Here is a 20,132-nt window from a genome sequence, read left to right on the forward strand (position 1 = left end):
ACACGGGTGACATGGCAACATGAAGTTGGTTCAACTCTTTAAAATGAGGGATTTACAACATTCACGACGAGAAATGTCAGCAATCTGGACTGAAGCAGATATCAGGTAAGTTAGCTCGTCACTTACTGCGTTGAAACGGAGATCATTCAGCAGCATAAAAGAATATCACGAACGTGCTCATTTGAGCTATAATAAACAAAAATACCCGTGCGCCATCCCAACAAGATATATCGTTCAGCTCCTCAAATTGCGGGTTTTAAATGCATATAAACAATCACGATTGTTAGAAATGTCTGAAAACTGTATTAAAGCAGAGATCAGGGAGCTCTTCAAATATCCACTCTGAAGCTGAGATCATTCACCAGCATAGAACTGTGCGTTCACGCACTCCTTTATAGTCTTATCATAAACAAAAGTGGTTTCTGAAGAGAGGAATAATAAATAATTTGCAAACTTCAGACGCTGCGTAGATGAGAGGGCGGGACTTTCAACAGGTCACGTGTCTTTCTGGGACAATCAGATGCCGGGTAATCATGGCAGTGTAAATGAACAAAAAATCTAACGATTTCGGAAAAATCCAGGATGCCTTTCCCGTGTATTTTACGGAATGTCTGTGTGAAAAGGGCTTAAATGTCATGTGCATTCATCTTTGCCATGTTATATTCATTTAGTTGACTAGCGGTATACACTGATTAAACATTAATGACATTTCAATTCAATTTCAATTTTATTTATATAGCGCTTTTCACAATTGTTAATTGTTGCAAAGCAGCTTTACATGAGTAGAATTAATCAAAACACCTACTTTGTCATACTGCGACTGAACTTTTTTGACAGCGATCAGCTTTAAAATGTTTTGATGCTGACTCCTGCTAGATTTTCGTTAACTTTAAGTAAAATAATTGAAAGTATTTCATAAGATCCCCTGGGGTCAATGCGTTAGCATGAGAGAAGCTTGATGCTGTTGGGAGAACAAGCAACAGACGGCATTTTTCCTCATGTTGTGACGTGTTTTATGGGACACAAAGGAAGTCTCAAAACTAGATTTAAAACAGTTAAAGACCTTTGCTAAATAATGATTTTGAGATGATGGTTATACTTTTCTATGTTACATTTTTTATTTTTAATAATTTGTTAATTTCACCTTCAGTTAAAGAAATAATTTTTAGTTTGGCTAAGGTGTCCTTCTAATAAAAAACAAAAAGCAAAAGGAAAGGCTTTACCTGACAGGAAATGTCTGCAGATGTTGACTTCTTCAAAGGTTGTGCTTGAGTTGTTATCTTCTCACCCTAGTAGTGCACAGTTCTCAGTTTCACAGCCTCAGGGTTGACAGAGGAGGAAAACCACTTTCTTTTATCACAATAAAGGCTGAAGAGGCGGAGAGAAAATTCACTCTCAAGAACATTACGCCAAGCTGGGCTGTGGAGGAGAACTCCATTACGTCTTTGAGAGGGATTGATTCTGGCTTTCTGTCTCAATCTGTGGGTTGCCTGTGGTCATGCCGAGTAGAAAAAGGCATGCAACACTTTTTCAATCCAAAAGTATTTGAGCACACACACAAATGATTCTTCTTTCTTTTTGACATACAGACTTATCTCTGTTTATTGTTGAATCAAAAACAGTCACATGTACCATGGGTAGTTTCATCCTGAGAGAAGGGAGAGGACGCTGGCGCTGTTTGTTCACCGCTTCTCCGTCACGGATCTTATCATTTTAAAAATTTTTAAAGTTTTAAATGAACTTTTTACATAGTGTACACTTTTATCTTTTGATCTCAATTCAAAAGATTATTAGACTAGTTTTTAAACCTCTGATAGAAGCCTAGCAACTTGCCTACCGTTTGCGGTCTGCTGCCGTCTTGCTGTCATCGCTTCCAGTGCCTGCAAATCATCTCTGTCCCGCTGTTTGTGAGCCAACGCCTTGGAATATAAAGTTACTACTGTTTCTACCGACTGGTGTGCTTAGGCTGCCTGAAATTGTCGGAGGATTGGCCGCGCTTAGCAACGCGCTAATGTCACAAGTGTCCGGCATGATGTTGAAATATTCCACCTCTCAACTGCTGAGTCTCAATAAGATCACTACTCCACCTTGTATTACAACCATCAGACAGTATGGACTTCTGCGTCGATCACGTTATATCCACAGAAGTACACGGAGAAAGTTTGTTTATTCCTCGAGTGACACCATCAACATTCCCACCATCTGCTCTTCACCTGCACGTGTCGCATCCTTGCGACGTCATCAGTACACTGTCGGATCTGGAATACGTAGTTGCCCTCTATCCCTCCCCCACCCCCTGAGAGCCTCTAGTGCTGGGAGAAATGTAAAACATGGAGTGGATCACAGTGTATTACGAAGTTTACAGAGACTTCCAGAGACTTCAGCTATGTCTCCTGCTACTATGGAATTATTTAATTCACAATCTCTTAACAATAAATCCTTTTTCATCCATGATCACATTTTGAATAAAAAAATAGATTTCATGTGTTTAGTTGAAACTTGGCACAAAATTGGGGACTACTCAATCCTCAATGAAGCCTGCCCCCAGGGCTATACCTACATGGAGAAAGCCCGCAGTACTGGACGCGGGGGTGGTTTGGCCGTTATCCATCGGGCGGAACTAAAACTATCTCCTTTGTCATTACCTGACCTCACTTCCATGGAATGTTTAGCCTTTAAATGTAAACCTCCATACTCCATGACAGTGCTTCTCATATACCGCCCCCCCAAACCACACGCCTCATTTCTTCATGAAATACATGACTTACTCACATCATTTTGCTCTATGTCAACCAGAATTGTCATACTTGGTGATTTTAACATCCATATTGACAACCCTTCCTGTCACTTAGCAACAGAGTTCCTGAGCTTGCTTGACTGCCTTGGTCTCCAGCAACATGTTAAGGGTCCCACACACACCAAGGGCCACACCCTAGATCTGGTCATTTCTGACGCCCCTATAAACAATCTGGAGATAGATGACCTGGGTGTATCTGACCACAAGTCGGTCTCTATGGCCTTATCTTGTATGCTGCCAACAAACAGACCCAAACGCCAAATATCATTCAGGAACTGGAAACAAATTGATCCTACTTCTATCATTGAAGACCTTCAACAAATCAGCTGCCCAGCCTCTGCAAATGTAGATGAACTGACAACATACTACAATACAGCACTGAGTAGTGTTTTTGACCTCCATGCCCCTATCAGGACACGTGAAGTCAACTTTAAACATTCTGCTCCCTGGTTCACACAGGATTTACGGAAAATGAAAACTGAGGGCCGTATCCTAGAACGCCGCTGTAAACAGTCCTGTTTAACTGTCCACAAGCTTGCATTCCGTGATCATCAAAAGATTTATTTTAAGTCTTTGAAGGATGCACGCTCTAAATTCTACTCCAATCTTATAAATACAAACTCTGGTAACTCAAAGCAGCTTTTTTCCACAATAAACCATCTTCTGAAACCTCAAACATCCTCATCCATTGACCCCACAGAGGAGCGATGCAATAGTTTTATGGACTTTTTTAGATCCAAAGTTAATAACATACGCTGTTCAGTTTCTGGCCCATCTCTCTTGTCTCCTTTGGTTTTAAACTCTTCGCCAATGAGATTACCATCCCTCACAGACTTCGCTGAGGTTCAGCAGAGTAACATTGAGGAAACCATAAGAAAAATGAAGCCATCTACCTGCTCCTTAGATCCCATCCCAACTGTTCTACTCAAGTCAATTATTCCTGCTGTTAGCCCAATCATCACCAACCTTGTGAATCTCTCCTTTAAAACTGGTCATGTCCCATCTGCCCTTAAATCTGCTATCATTTGCCCAGTAATAAAGAAACCAACCTCTGACCCGGAGGTCCTTGCAAATTACAGGCCAATCTCCAACCTCACCTTCCTGTCAAAGGTTCTGGAGAAGGTAGCCGCCTCCCAGCTCAATAACTATCTCAAACACAACAACCTTTTTGAGACATTTCAATCAGGCTTCCGCTCAGGCCACAGTACTGAAACAGCTTTACTCCGGGTGGTAAATGACCTTTTGATGGCAGCTGATTCAGGATCACCATCACTGCTTATTCTTCTCGACCTAACAGCGGCCTTTCACACCGTAGACCACAACATCCTCCTTGGCCGCCTCCAAGACACCGCAGGATTATCGGGCACAGCATTACGGTGGTTCCAGTCTTATCTTTCTGACAGGACTGAAAGTGTTGTTCTGGGAGGATGCAAGTCCAGACGGCTCCCTGTCACATGTGGTGTTCCACAGGGGTCGGTTCTTGGCCCCATCTTATTTATCCTCTACATGCTTCCCCTCGGTCGTGTCATCAGCAGACATGGAATGTCCTTTCATTGCTACGCTGACGACACGCAACTTTACATTAAAACTGCCCCAAGTCCCTCCATAGCCTTGTCAAGACTCACCACGTGCCTTGAGGAGATAAAGTCATGGATGAACAGCAACTTCCTCCAGCTAAATCCCAGTAAAACAGAGGCACTACTTGTTGGTACTTCACACCAGATCCGCTCTTCACCTATCTCCCAGTTCACTTTTGATGGCCAGATCATTACCCTTTCCTCCACGATTACAAACCTAGGTGTCAGGTTTGATCCACAACTAACCTTTACTGACCACGTAAAATACATCTGTAAGACTTCTTTTCATCACCTTCGTAACATTTCAAAACTCCGTCCCCTTTTAACCCTTCCGGATGCAGAGAAACTTGTCCATGCCTTTATCTCCTCAAGGCTGGACTACTGCAATGGACTTCTCACAGGGATTTCTGGCAGGAACATCCAAAAGCTGCAATACATTCAAAACAGCGCTGCCAGAGTCCTTATGAGAGTCCGTAAATATGAACATATAACCCCGATCCTATACTCACTCCACTGGCTTCCTGTTTCATCCCGGATCGATTACAAAATTCTTCTGCTCACACATCAGTGCATCACCGGACAAGCACCACTATATCTGCAAGAGCTTATCACTGTGAAACCCTCTACTCGCACCCTCAGATCATCTGGGTGCCAATTTCTTCAAACTCCGACTACTAGGCTCCGAACCATGGGGGACAGAGCTTTCTGCACAGCTGCGCCTCGGCTATGGAACAACCTCCCCATTGCACTGAGAACAGTACAGAGCCTGGACTCTTTTAAAGCAGATCTGAAGACATATCTTTTTAGAAAGGCTTTTTTAAGTTGATTATTCTATTACTTGTATTGTGGTTCTAATTTTAATTGTTGCACTTAATTGTTGGCCTTTATTTGCATTGTGGTATATCATTTTTAACTGTAGCACTTTGAGATTCCTTGGAATGAAAAGCGCTTTATAAATAAAATCTATTATTATTATTATTATAGATACTCCAAATTTTATGGATGCGTTGATATGCATCATCAGTGATGTTCCTGGGTTCATCTAGTGTTTTGGGTCTTTCAACATCATACATCCTCACCCAGGTGACCCTGGTGAAATGAAACAGCATTACCCAGGACCATGGTGCTACATACAGACACTGAAATACATAAAACAACACAGAACTAAGCTATATAAAGTGCATGTTTACATATAGGATTATATGCAAACTGCATAAGGGAAGGTGCCTCATTACAAGCCTCTGGAAACACTTCATGATGACAGGTGAGAGTGCGATTGGACATTTGTCATTGAGGTTGGACCCTGTAGACTTCTTCGGCAGCGGACGATGGTGATGGCCTTTAGGCACGTTGGAACAACAGCGCTAATGTTGAAGATGTTGGTAAAGACCCCTGCTGGTTCGTCTGCGCATTGTCTGACCGCTCAGCAAGTTGGCACCATGTTGGTGGGAGGTGATGTGGATTTCTTTGCTGCCATGTTGTTGTGAGTTTTAAAGCAGGCATTAAAAAGTTGTTCAGCACGCCTGCGAAGGAGGCATCACTGCCACATGCAGGTGAAGTTGCCCTATAGTTGGTGATGGCCTGAATTTCCCTCCACATAACATCAAGACTCTTAACCTTAGACGAGGGAGCGATGAATGATTCATCAATGGAAATAAGAAAATACAAGAATTTGTTCAATGAGGATTTTGGGCCTATTATGAGAATTTTTATTACTATTTAGTTTAAGAAAGTTTGCAGAGAACCATGATTTTATGTCAGTTAGAGAATCTGTAAGAGCAGATGGAGGGAGTTTGGAATGTGGTTTCGTATAAAGGTATAGCTGGGTGTCCTGACATTTATGAAAAATATGTCCAAAGGGTAAAAGGTAGATAATAAATAACAAAGGGGCCAGGACAGAGCCCTAGGGTACACCAGTGGTAACGGAAACTAAGGAAGAGAGATCAGAGAGATATGAATGAAACATTTTGAAAGGTGTATTGGTGATTCCAATAGTGGAAAGCCTGTCTAAAAGAATATAATGAGAAATTGTGTCAAAAACTGCATTCAGGTCAAGCGGTAAGAGAATGAATAGTAAACTGGAATCAGCTGCTATAAGCAAATCGTGATTTCCATAGAGCCGTCTTAGTGCTTTGAATTGGACGAAAAACAGACTGGAAACTGCAACTACTTTTTTTAAAAGGATGGAGTGAAAGATATGTTGGCTATTATTATTATTATTTTATTGTGTTATGCATAACATCTTTATCAGCATTATTAACAAAGGAAAAAGTGGGTTTTTTGTGTCCCTCTGCCCCACAGAGGTCTGTGCACGCCACTACTTAAAAGGGATAATTCACACACAAAAAATAAAAGTTTGTCATAATTTAATCGTTAACTGTGTGCTTACAATTATTTATCATAATATTGTTACAGAATAAAGAAACTTACAGGTTTAGAACAAGGTTGAGTAAATGATGACAGAATTTTCATTTTTGGGTGAACTTTAAGCTAAATGAACACAAAGCCTAGCCTCTCCCCAACGTAACCTAGAGTATGTTGGTGGTTGAGGAGATTCCCCCATTCATATGTAAAGCGCTTTAAGGTCTGCAAAAAAGCGCTATATAAATGTAACATATTATTATTATTATTCTCATTATTATTATTATTATAGGTTGGAGCCTATAAACTTAAACATAATATTAAGCTTATATTTTGTCCCCAGCAGAAGTGCGGAAGTAAGAGTGTGCTGGTCTCCTGTAGAAACTGCAGTACTGCACTGGGAGAGGAAATCACTTCAGGTATGAAAAACAAAGCAGTATGGGTGAATGGGGAACAATCTTATGCAAGGTTAAATGTAACACAAAACTTTTACATTGTTTTATTGTCTATCATCGTCAGAAAATTGTCTCCCACAAATTTGTGAAAAGTTTTTTTCTTTGTCCAAATACTGGACAAGGATCATTTTGGCAACATGAAAGTAATTTTTAAAGGGCTTTCTAAAGTCATATGCTTGGTATAAATGTTAAAAGAAGGAACATTTTTTAACTCTCTGGATAGTCCACCAAACCATACTAGCAGTATTGTAAGGTACAGCCAAATTGATGCATCCAGGCTGCTTTTAAAATCTATGCAGATGAGTGCATCTTATTTGGGAGGAAGAAACATAAATATTGCATTCAGATATGACCAGCCATGTACCTACAACATTTCATACCTTGTGAACTCTGAATCCAAATCCCATTTGTGGGATGCACAAAGTTGGCTTTCAGAATGAAATCTGGGATAAATGCATAAACATGGGTCTATATTACAGCTTATGACAGCAGAGTTCAGTGTTACTGCCAAGAAAAGTTTCTATGAAAAGTTGACGCATAATATTATTTAGAATATGATTTCCTTTATTTGCTATAATCTTACACCTTCAGTAATATATCATTGTCTTTTGTGTTTCAGATGTGCTGAAGTTTTACATAACTGAAATATTAGTAGAGCCCAGTGAAAATGCTGTGTGTTATGTAACACAACCTGATTTAGTACCCGAGTCAAATTCAACCGAGTTAACAAGGTAATGCCTATATCACACCTACTGAATTTGTCTGTGTGTACCTAGGAAATGCACAGTTCTGCTTAGTTTACATTTAACGAGAAAGATGTTTTACATACAATGATAAATGATTCAACTTATAGGAATATTGCACTTCTTAAAAAAATCCAGATAATTTACACCCCTCATGTCAACCAAAATGTTGAAGTCTTTCTTTGTTCAATCAAGAAGAAATTAAGTTTTTTTAGGAAAACATTCCAGGATTTTTCTCAGTTTAATAGATTTTATTGGACCCCAACAGTTTACAGTTTCAATGCAGCTTCAAAAGGACTCTAAACGTTCCCAACCGATGCATAAGGTCTTATCTAGCAAAACCATCATTAAAAATATGTACTTTTTAGGGCTGTTACTTTTAATCGATATTCGAATGTGCATTCGAAACATGACGTGAAATATCCGTAATCCGTAAAAAATTTTTACATTCTGCGTGTAGCGGATTTTTTACAGTCTAGATGAATAGACCGTTTTTGGGTTAAAAACAACCCAGCATTTTAGAGGATAAACCTGATGCTGTTTTAATGTCAATCAAACCACAAACAAAGAAAATCATAATTTCCTTGAATAATTTTTGTAATTTTAATAAAAATTAATCCAATTTACACAAAAGCACTGTTTATTTCATTTGTATGTTTGTTCTATTGTTTTTATTTAATATAAACACACAATTTTGTGAGTCAAGAGTATTTAAACTAAATTCACAGCATAATAATATAATTATTATTAAGCAGATTCTTTTCTGCCTTTTTAGATTCTTTAAAAGGTTAATAACTGTGTGTGTGTTTCTGTTTATAATGAATATGTTATTCTGTATACGTATACAGTATGTTAACCAGGAGTGGTTGTATTCAGAGCATTTTTTCCTCTGTATCATACAGACAGCGATTCTTGGAGCAAAGTTTAGCCTCCAGACTGGTCGAGCTTTCATCTGCACAAAGTATATTTCGCTTTTCCATTCAAACTCCAGGTGGCAAAGCCATGATTTTGGTAAGGACAACATAGGAAATACGTCATATGTAATCTACTCATAAGTTTTGTTTTTTAGTGCATTTTCAACACATATTTAAAGGGGAAAAACAGTACTGTGCAGAAGTCTTAAACCACAACCGTATTTATTTTTTAGGGTCTCCTTATTGAGATACAAACAAAACAAACATTTCAAAATGTGTCTTTATGTAAAAGTCAGCATTTAGTGTTGATCTCTGTTGGTACTAAACACATCTTGAACTTTTGAGGAGACGAAAGTCATTTGAATTAGAAATTAGTATTTCATTTCATTTAGGTTCAGGAGATCCTGCGGTTTCCTTCCATTGATCAAGTGTACGAGAAGATTAAACAATTTAGCTCATAATTTTATTCTGTTTTTAAAGGGGATCTATTATGCCTTTTTGTCAAGATGTTTTTTAATTCTCAGGTGTGCTCAGCATGTGTCTGTGAAGTTTCTGCTCAAAATACCATTTATTTGTTATATATGTCCAAAATGTCCCTATTTGGATAGGAGCAAAAACACACTTAATGTCAGTACCTTTAAATACAAATGGGCCACACCTCTACACTCCCATACCAACAGACAGTGAGCACTTTCAGTTCAAATAGATCTGTCTTAATACAGTCTGAGACAATAGTATCTAGTGAACAGAGTACAACTTGCTGACGATGGAAACTATGGTAATGCAGGACTGTAAGTGGGCGGGGCTTTATCAATGTGAGCTCAGATTAATAAGAGAATCAAAACAGCATGTCTAATAAGAATGCTTTGGTTTAATGAGGATAAAAAACAAGGAGCGGGGGGGATTTTTTCATCGTTGGGTGGTTGTGTTCACACACTGCCAACACACATTATGTCCACATATAATTATGTAAAAGTGGATTTTACATGATATATGTGCCCTTTAATACTACATATAAATATTTTCTGGCTGTAAAAATGGCTACTGTGTCACTGCAAAAAAATAACAAATCTAATGATGGCATGGTGGTCTAAGACTTTTACACAGTACTGTATATATAGACCTTCTGTATGTAATAAGCCAGACTCTTTGCATGTAAAATGAGTAACAATGCATCTGTGAAGTTGTTGACTATTAAATATAGTGACATGTCTGATCATTTTTTTTTTGAAGGCTTAGGTTCAATAAACTATTTGGTAACTGGAGAAAGAGTTTAAAGTTTCCAATGATCATCTTCAAACTACATCAACCCCTCTTTGTTTAAAATTGTAACAATTGAGACTATTACAAGTTAATTGTATCTGAACTTATGTTGTCCATATTCTGAAGCAGTATCAAGTGGAGTATATAAAAAACCTTTTGTCTTTTAATTATCAGCTATGGCTCTTGAACACAGACACTCTGGTCGCATCATTTCCTGGCACAGCAGTGATCTCCGCAGGTGATGTTCATCCCAAAAAGAATCAGTCATGCCAGGCAGTTAGAGCAGTCAAAGTCCTCTACATCCCCTGCTCTGACAGCAAGCACAAAGAGTAAGCCATCCATTTATCCTGACATCTCTTCTTCTTTCTCCAGTGTATGTCTGTAACCCTGTGCTTCTCAAAAGCTAAATAACACCTTTGGTCAACTCTAAACCACAACAATACTCTCTCTCTCTCTTTTAAAGACCACATGTAATCAAAACTAGATTTGTTTTGAAGTTTTGTCTGTTGTGTTTTTCTATTTGGGTTCTTTAAGAATAAAATACTCAAGCCGTGGGATTAATTTTCAAAAGATAGACTTTTATTAACCAGAAAATTAAAAGCCGAGCAGTCCTGCAAAAACTCCAAAACCTTTTCCCTGTACCACAGTATTTAAGCCAGTCTTCGAACGCAATCCATGACCTTTACATTGACCTTCCCAAGGGTTTGTAACATGAAGAAACATATGGTTTATATCATATAGAAACACATGGTGGTCACATTCCTGGGACTGTAGGTCTTTTGTCCCTAACCTCGACATGTAGACCTTCAACATGTACTTTTTGAACAAACTGCAATGCATGCTGGTAATTTTCCTACACACAAAATGGTACACTAAGTGATGCATATAACTGGTTATATCCATATAGAAAAACATAAAAACATAATGGTAAAGTATTTGATACACATATTCGGATTAAAACAAACCACTTCAGTCATAAAATGACATAAAACAGTACCTGTCAAGTGTTTTTGCACTGTATAAAAATGCAGCATGAAGTTAAAACAACTTGAAGTCAATTCAACCTATTTTTTTAAGTTTTGACTTGTGATAAGTTGACACAACTTTAAAAACAATTGAAATAGTTTAACTTACTTTGTTAAGTCAAAGTAACAATTATATTTTGATTTGACAAAAATGCTGCATTTTTTACAGTGTAAACTTTTTAATTATTGAGTATTAGGGCTGTCAAAATTAAACGTGTCATTAACGCTACACACAATTTCTGTTTGACCCTTGGCCTATCACGATTCTGGATAAATGGAGACTTAGACAGTAAATAATCATCAAACATCTAAAATGATCTTTATTTGTATCATTTTTTGAGAGGTGTACCATCTTAAATGCTTAACCTATACATATGATACGTGTCCATCCACTTGCGCGTCTGAGATTTTGGTTTTAAAACATGTAGGAATTTGAAAATAATGTGCAGGACTTGCTTGATGTAAAAAGAGTTATTACGAGCGATAAGACATAAAAACAATCTTTCTCACACTGACTGACTCATTTGACCCCGATATATGCACACATAGACAGATATACAGTTTTAAAAATATCTATTTTGACAAGATTTCACACAGATATAATATGTTATGTCTTAAGTAAATGTTTAATTAACTGTTGGGGGATAATATCTGTCTGTCTTAATCAAACAATAAAATAAATAAAAAAGTTTAATATTGATATTGTTGTTCACTTTGTGTGTGCCAAATCTATTAGTTTCAACAGTAATTTAAAAAAAAAAAATCTTAAACTGGATTTGTTTTTTCAAAATAATTTTTGCTGACTCTTTCACTAATAATAAACATACATTTGCATAAAGCATCCATATTTGTCCATGCCCATGTTGATCAGAGTATTAAAAACTTAAATTAAGGTAAATATAGAACAGATAAAAATGTGTAATTAAGTTGCGATTAAGTTAACTCATGACAATTATGCATAAAATATTTTAATTCAAGAGAACATATTACAGCATTAAATCGTGTATCAAAAACAGCAATCATTTGAAAAAACTAGAGATTTCATTTTTTCTGGACTATAAGTCGCTCCGGAGTATAAGTCGCATCAGTCAAAAATGTGTTATGAACAGGAAAAAACATAAATAAGTCGCACTGGACTATATGTCGCGTTTATTTAGAAAATTATTTCACAAAATCCAAGCTGAAGAACAGACATTTAATCTGAAAAGGCAAGTTATTCAACTAAACAATAGCAAACAGAACAGCAGGCTGATAGGTGTCTGTACATGGTAAAGAAACATTAACAGTTATTTACACGTTAAACAATAGCCTACAGAACATACCTGGGAGGCTGAATAGGCTAAATTAACACGACAAGCCAAATCAAGATCAAAAAGGTCCCGAAGTCATTCCACATTACTGAATCCATTGAATTACATAAATACGGGAGCAGCACAGAGCAGACTCTCGCGGCTGTAGACGGTAATTGCTTCTCTTGGTTCATATGAAATAATTTTGACGTATAAGCCGCATCTGACTATAAGTTCCAGGACCTGCCAAACTATGAAAAAAGTGACTTATAGTCCGGAAAATACAGTAGTTAACGATATCAAAAATATTAAGCATTTTCTCTTATACTTTTTTACCTTATCCCTTCCCCACCCAAAAATGTACACAACCAAATTCAAGAAAAGAGAAAAAAAAATACAAATAAATTAATTAACAAAGGAAAAAATAATAAAAAATAAAATATAAAAAGATTTTAGTATACAATAAGGTTATGGTCTCAACAAAAGAGAGGATAGGGTTCCACATAGTATAAAATTAATTAACAGAGTCCCTAATGGAGTGTGTAACTTTTTCCAAATGCAGAAAGGACATTAAGTCCTTCAACCAGGAAAAGTTTGCAGGGGGGATGAGGATTTCCAGTGCAGCAGTATTCTCCTTCTGGCAACCAGTGAGGCAAAGACAATAATATCAGCGTGACGCTTGTTGTATAGACCAGCAATAGATGGTACTGCAGTTATTGGGCAGGGTTCTACAGAAACATTAAGAGCTTTAGATAATGCATTAAAAAAAGAAGACTAAAAAGTTTTCAGTTTGGGTTATTTGTAAAATGTATGAGTAAGATCTGCTGGAGACATCGAGCATCTATTGCACCTGTCATTAGAAATAGAAATTAGTATTTTATTTCATTTAGGTTTAGGATCCTGAGACTCTCATTGGACCCTGCGCTTAGCGCACAAACCATTTTTCCCGTCGTTAAATTAGCAAAAGTGGCATTGGACACGCCCATTTAGACCGTGCGCTTTAGACGATGCGCTTAGATCGTTAAAATAGGGTCCTTGAAGTGTTCAGATGCAAAATCTGCTATGTTGCCTCTGACATTCTTTCCTATAAATTAGCATTTTTTGTCAGACTCTTAATGGATTCTGCCAACAAAGCGGTATATATAAATGACCTGAGGCCGAGATTAAGCAAATTTGAAGCGAAGGCATTTGATGAACAATATGTGCCGAGAGCATTTGGTTAATATAATTTGGCAACTCATTTTTGCCAGAGGTGGTGTTTAGCGTATCTAAGCCCCTCATTTACAATATTAATGCATGTATTAATGTGTAACTTTTAAATACTTATTTACAAATTGTATTGTTCAAAATCCTATTATTCGGAACACAACTACATTTAAGACAATTACATGAATGATGACTCTGAAGCCTCAGGAAAAGGACACCTTCACAGCACTGAATAATATCATTATGTTTTTAAAAGCATTTAAAAAAAACACAGGTACAACATCTACTTTATAAAATAATTATATATTTGCAATGTATATGGCGCTATCAAGCAGTGCTGCTAAATGAATCACTAGGAGTTGTGGGCAGTCATTTGTGCACCTCAGTGTTTCTTTGACACTAAACACATTCACCGCTCCTCTCGCTTTATCCCTCTGACTCACCTTCTTCAAGTCTGAATTATTTCTGGGTATTTTCTTGCCCTACAGTTAGGAGTGTTTAAACGTCTCTCGTCCTCCTCACAGAGCACTGCAGTCTGTGAATGAGGTGACGGGTTCAAACATGATAGTCTGTCTCAAATAAAGGATTTGTGTGTTGGGTAAAGGATGTTTGAAAGACTTCAGTATCTTATTTTGCAATGAAACAGTAATCTTGTTGAGGGATGTTTACATACTGAAAACAATACTGATTAACCGTAAGATTTATTTGATTTTATAATACAGATATTATAATAAGTTTTTACATACCATAGCTACATCCCTCTGTATTTTTACCTCTAGTAATGGGCTTATTATTACGTAAGCAATAAAAATAATAAAAATTGGTTAATGTTAATGATAAATTAAATTAAAAGCAATTACAAAGTGAAAACCAATAGACTTCCCTTAGTGTTCAAAGCTTCTGATGTTTAGATGAACAAAAATTCTCATCTCAACATAAATTTCAAATAAGCTATTGTTATTAATTTCCAGGTCTCTATCCCCTTGCAGTAAAGAGTAGTTTTAGAGACAGAAAAAGCACAGACTGTAGTTGTGGTCCATTATCTCTTCTGTCTCTGAGTTCCTCCTGTGTTTCCAGTCTAAGAGTCATGAGAGGGTTTTCTGTCAAATGACACCACAGATGGGTAAATGTCAGTGAAATGTCCTGAATAGATCATCACCATAGTGTGTGTCAGGACATAAATCTCAGTGACACAGACTCGGGTGTCTTCACAGTTCACTGTGGCGTGATTAAAACCGTAATGTTTCAAACTGTCAGGTTAATATAATTTACTGCACAGCTGCCGAGGTCGTAGCGTCTTCTCTTTTCACCCTCGCTTTATATTCTTTTAAGTTTTTGCTTAGCTTAACCTATTCCTATTGGTCAGGCACCTGAAACGTTTGATTCACTTAAACATCTTTACGTTTCACCTAATGAGAATTGAGCCTTTCTTTAATTAACATCTAATGAACAAACTTTTGTTTCCTGATTAGAATAATTATTATATTTTGGTTGTATCCTCTATATACCATTACTGAAAAAATGTAACATATAAAAATAAATGAGAGCTGACAAAATGTATCCATTAACGTAAATACATTTTAACGACACTAATTTTATCAATGTGCGATTAATGCAACAAGCAATTTCTGTTTGGCCCTTGGCCTAGCACGTTGTTAGATAAATTGAGACGCATTCTTTCAGTAGACATTGTGATTCTTTTGGTCATTTAGTTCTAATTCAAGAAAATATTATTTCCACGCAATTTAAAAGGACACTCCACTTTTTTGGAAAATATGCTCATTTTCATATTCTCATACTCTTATGCACAATGATATTACGCAGTAGGGATGCTCCGATCAGGATTTTTGCAGCCGATACCGATCACCGATTTGTAATCTTCGTGATCGGCCGATACCGATTCCGATACCGATTTTTTTAAAGCTGATATGCCAGCTCTTTGATGACTAACTGTTACAATCTTTCTAAATAAAATAATAACACGGATGTTGCCTTTGTTATATTACTTGCAGTAATTAGGTATATTATTGTTTTAATAGAGACTCAAATAAATAAGCACAACAAATATTTATTCTGCAAAGAGAAATTTAATATGGCTTTAAAAAGGCTTATGTCTCCTAAAAGTACTGAAAATAAAACACTTCACAGACTTTACTGTATTAATTAAATATACACGCATTTGTATGAAGTATAAAAAATCTTTAGTCAAGAGCAGAGAGTGATTTTATTGAGAGATGAATTAGGTTACTGCAGCTTTAAGACGTGAGAGAGAGATCGCTCTGTTCACGTGCACTGATGACAGGCTGCTGTGTGTGTGGGCGGCGGCTGAACGCAGACAAGCAGCTGTGAGGAAAGTAAAAGTTTAAACGCTCAAAACTTTAAGACGCATGCAAATAAGAAACTTTTGGCATGAGGATGCAATTGTCCGTGATAGATATGTGTTATATACGCTGTTTGATGGGGATGTGAAGACGCCTCGCGCTGTTTACCGGAGCGCGTCCTCATACGCATATCTCTGTAAAGGCAAAGAGAGACATACAAATCTGCAGGCTGCACATGAGCAACAGGTTGTAAAAATGCTCGCGCTACGTAAAAAATGTCTGTAATGCAACCGCATTCAGGATCCTTTTGATGACAAAAGTAAACAGAAAGATCGGTTTATGACAGGGGTTCTCAAAGTTTACATTCAAAGGTCCAAATCTGAATTCTTATCATTTTCATAGGTCCGGAAAAACTGGTTATTACAAAAAATTGTCAAGCATGGTAATAACTTTATGTAAATCATTAGTTTATATAACAATCAACACAAATAGTTTGTGAAAAACATAACAAGTGTAGAAAATGTAAAAACATTTTTTTAAACATAAACACAAGAAATATGCCAAAAGTAACCAAGTGCAAAATACAGAGCAACCTAATAAGAGAAATGGCACAGTTTGTTTTCCATCAGATGCATAAACCATGGCAAAAAAAGTGTGGTTGGTAGGCAGAGACACTAACCAAAATTAGGGGTGCACCTATAAATTAGCTGATGATGCTTGCTATGCATCTCAATGAATTACTGTGAAATGCCGCTACATCCAAAAGCCAGGGGGCGCTCTCGTGCAGAAACTCAATATGCGCTCCAGACGAAGAACCAGACACACGGCAGCTCCAGGAAGGATATATTTATATTTCACGTTCTTCAAACCTTTTCAGGTATTTTCATGATAATAAAGAATATGTATAAAGATTATGTTTGACGAGTGTTGCTTTTTCAAATGCATGTTTTAAACGACTCAAACCAACAGTGATTTCAGATTGATAAGGACTTACTGATCAAAAGCCGTAGTACATGAAGTAGCTGTGCATAATATCTGGGTGTGATGGCTACAGCGTGACACAGGAAATTTTTAAATAACTCGTTTTATTTTCGGACCAGGAATAATCTTAAATCCAAAAAGTAAAGAAAACTAAACGAATGGTTTGCAAGTTTAATATGCATTTGTAACGTAGCAAATGCACACATTTAATCCTTCACATAGAAATTAATGCACTTGTAAAATGAAGTTGATGCGGGTCCGGATCAAGTTCCCGTCGGGTCCGGATCCGGACCGGAGTCCGGACTTTGAGAACCCCTGGTTTATGAGATCGGCAGATTTAGCGAGCACCGATCGAGTCATTTAATGCCATTATCGGCCGATACTGATCGGCGGCCGATCGATCGGAGCATCCCTATTACGCAGCAGCCGATAACAGCCCCTTAGTAACTTTCAATGGCAGAGGACTATTTTTGGGCACTGCGTAATATCATCGCGCCTCCTGCAGCCATGTTACATCAGCAAAGTCCTTTATTATTACGCCAGAATGAGAGTATAGTTCTTAGCATATCGGACTAGAAAATTGCAACTATTAATTTTGTGTTGGTCTTAGTACACGATGTACCTACAGAAGAGTCAAGTTTTAATAGGAAAAATATTGAAACTCTTTGGTTATTTTTTAGCGTGATGCTAATGGTCTAATCAGATTCAATGGATTGTGCTAAGCTATGCTAAAAGTGCTAGCGCCAGACCCAGAGATAGGCTGAATGGATTCAAAAATGGTAAAAATAAAATGCTTAACTATGTTACATCAGCAAAGTCTTTCATACTTTCAAAAATTTCATACTTTCATACTTTCAAAAATAAGTGGAGTGTCCCTTTAAGTCTGCCTACTGCACAGACAATTAATTTCTTTCTTCTTGCAGTGTTATAGATGTCTGGGAGAAGGACATCAGCGTGCACCCACTGCCGTTCCCTCAGAGGTCGTGTGAAGAGATCCAAAAGCTTCTGATCTCCAGCACCTCCAGGCTGCCTCCACTTCTTCGCTGCATGAACTCATATCAGGTTAAAACACACACATCTCAACAAAATAGACCCTTTGCAAACACGTGACCTAGACCACGTGACGACGCCATGCTGGACTGCAAAATCACTGACGCACAAGGTTGATTAGTAATAGACGAGCGGGATTTTTGATTAGTTTTAAACAGTTTAAATATAAATTACACTAAAATACATGGCTTCTTATATTAAGGAAGTTGTTGTGCCGGTATCGGTCGAGGTAGGGTATTTGGTAGGTCCTCACAAAAAGCGCTATTTAGAGAAGTTAGAGATAGCGGGACTGGATACCGACACTTACCTTCTTCCTCCTTCGATTTTCACGGACCTCATTAAACGCCGAGTCTGCCCGACTTCAGCCCGCATGAATTGTACCACTATGTGGTAAACGGGATATCCCCATACACTGGTGCTGATCTTAAGGCTTTTAAAAGTCTGCAGAGCTGCCAACTTCTGAGTTCAGCTTGGAGTGAGATTTTTTTTGGGGGGTGGGGGTTTGTGGTAATAATTTTTCAGTCCTAACCATTTGACAATTGATAATAGTGTTGATTTTAGCTATTTCTGTGTCAAATAGTTAAAATGGTTCACAATACAAATCGAATCATATTTTAGAAATTAAATTGAAATAAAAGCTTTTACTGAGTTTAAATGCCTGAGATTAGAGTCTTTACTATTATTTTATACACTTCTATTATGCTTTCCTTCTGATAAAAGTGCCAAAAAAGTTCTTAAAATCTAATGAATAGGCTACTGGTCTCTGTAAAATGTATAACTGCAGATAACAGCAGCTTTGATTCAGTTTATCCACTGAGAAAGAGAAGTGTAAAGGGATGATTTGTGATTGGTGATAGAGGGACTGTCACAATCAAATAAACCAAATGAGTAGTTTATATTCAACTAAAGCAACAGATAATGTGTATGTCAGGACCATATAATTATATTTCGTATATATTATTGTTTATAGATGTCAAATATCAATTGACTTTTTTCTCTTTTATTAAAACCTGTCACCGCAAACATCACGGAGGCTTGTACTGATTACAGACATGCACACGCGAGTGATGGTTGATTAAAATTGCTGTTTTCTGAGGGTATCTGCGTGCGTGGAATCCGGGCAGGTCTCTGCTTTTCATCCAGACCTTGACGCTTTGTGTGTTCGACTGGTGCGGAGCTGACTGATCGGCGTATGACATCAGAGTAACGCGAGAGCAAAGGGAAAGGTGGACCCTTTTGTAACATTTCGACTTGCTCTCGCGGTACTCTGATGTCCTCGCTGCCGAACTTCCTGCGCAGCGCCACATAAAGTGAAATGCTCTTTGACTCTTTGCAGCAAAGTACCAGCAACATGAGAAGTGGTGGCACGCAAAAGACAGTGAAGGTACGCTAAAATATAAAAGTGTCAGTACTGCGAGCACTGGTTTAGCTACTTACATCGTGAAAATGGATGTGTGGCGTGAGAGCGTGAGAATGGGGTCAATTGCGATGCGTGGAAGTTAGCAGCTATGATTTATGGTGTCACTGCAGCATTAAACAATAACATTCATGTAAAAATAATGTGTTTATGCCACTTTTCTGTAATGGTAGGTGCATCATAGCAACACGAAATAACCATTTTATGACCCTAACGAACACAAACACGTACTTGTTCGGCTTGCCGTCCGTCTACAACATACCACTTCCACCGTCCGTCATGGCGTCCATAATTCGCGCGAGTAGAGCGTGACGTCACGTGCAAGGGGTCTATAACTGCTTAGTTATTACACTTTATTATTACTAATATGTATGCAAATCAAAGTTCAAAAGTTTTTGCTCTGACCTGCAACTCGGCAATTTTTTTTATGTTTTATCATTGTGTAGTGCGACTAGGCTCGGTTTGCTTTTCCGTGGCCTTTAGTGCCGCTTCATAGTGGGTGGGTTTATAAACATATCATTGAAGTTGCACTGCCGTGACTTCATCGTAAACGCAACAAACAAACACACAACACGGGAGCAGTGGAACAGATCGATGGAATAGTGTTCTAGATTCTTGGCATGTGGATGTTTTTCCAAAAAAAAATTTAACATTTATTAACAATATCTGAATTGTTCACTATAACATGATATAGTTGCTTGTCAATGGAATCTTGTCAAATTACGCCTGGTTG

The 20,132-nt window shown here is 37.7% G+C and overlaps 1 protein-coding gene across 2 annotated transcripts in view; it reads left to right on the top strand.

The window, feature by feature from the left end:
• Positions 1–20,132, top strand: part of ube3d (ubiquitin protein ligase E3D) — a 30,110-nt gene that overhangs the window by 5,133 nt on the left and 4,845 nt on the right. The window contains exons 5-9 of one of the 2 annotated variants that reach the window (XM_065246373.2): positions 7,079–7,154; positions 7,810–7,921; positions 8,836–8,944; positions 10,285–10,439; positions 17,856–17,994. In XM_065246373.2, the coding sequence (XP_065102445.2) occupies positions 7,079–7,154; positions 7,810–7,921; positions 8,836–8,944; positions 10,285–10,439; positions 17,856–17,994 (591 nt within the window). The remainder of the gene's footprint in view (positions 1–7,078; positions 7,155–7,809; positions 7,922–8,835; positions 8,945–10,284; positions 10,440–17,855; positions 17,995–20,132) is intronic. The other variant, XM_065246374.2, reaches the window with a different exon arrangement.

This window comes from Paramisgurnus dabryanus, chromosome 13 (genome assembly GCF_030506205.2).
Source record: "Paramisgurnus dabryanus chromosome 13, PD_genome_1.1, whole genome shotgun sequence".
NCBI lineage: Eukaryota > Metazoa > Chordata > Actinopteri > Cypriniformes > Cobitidae > Paramisgurnus > Paramisgurnus dabryanus.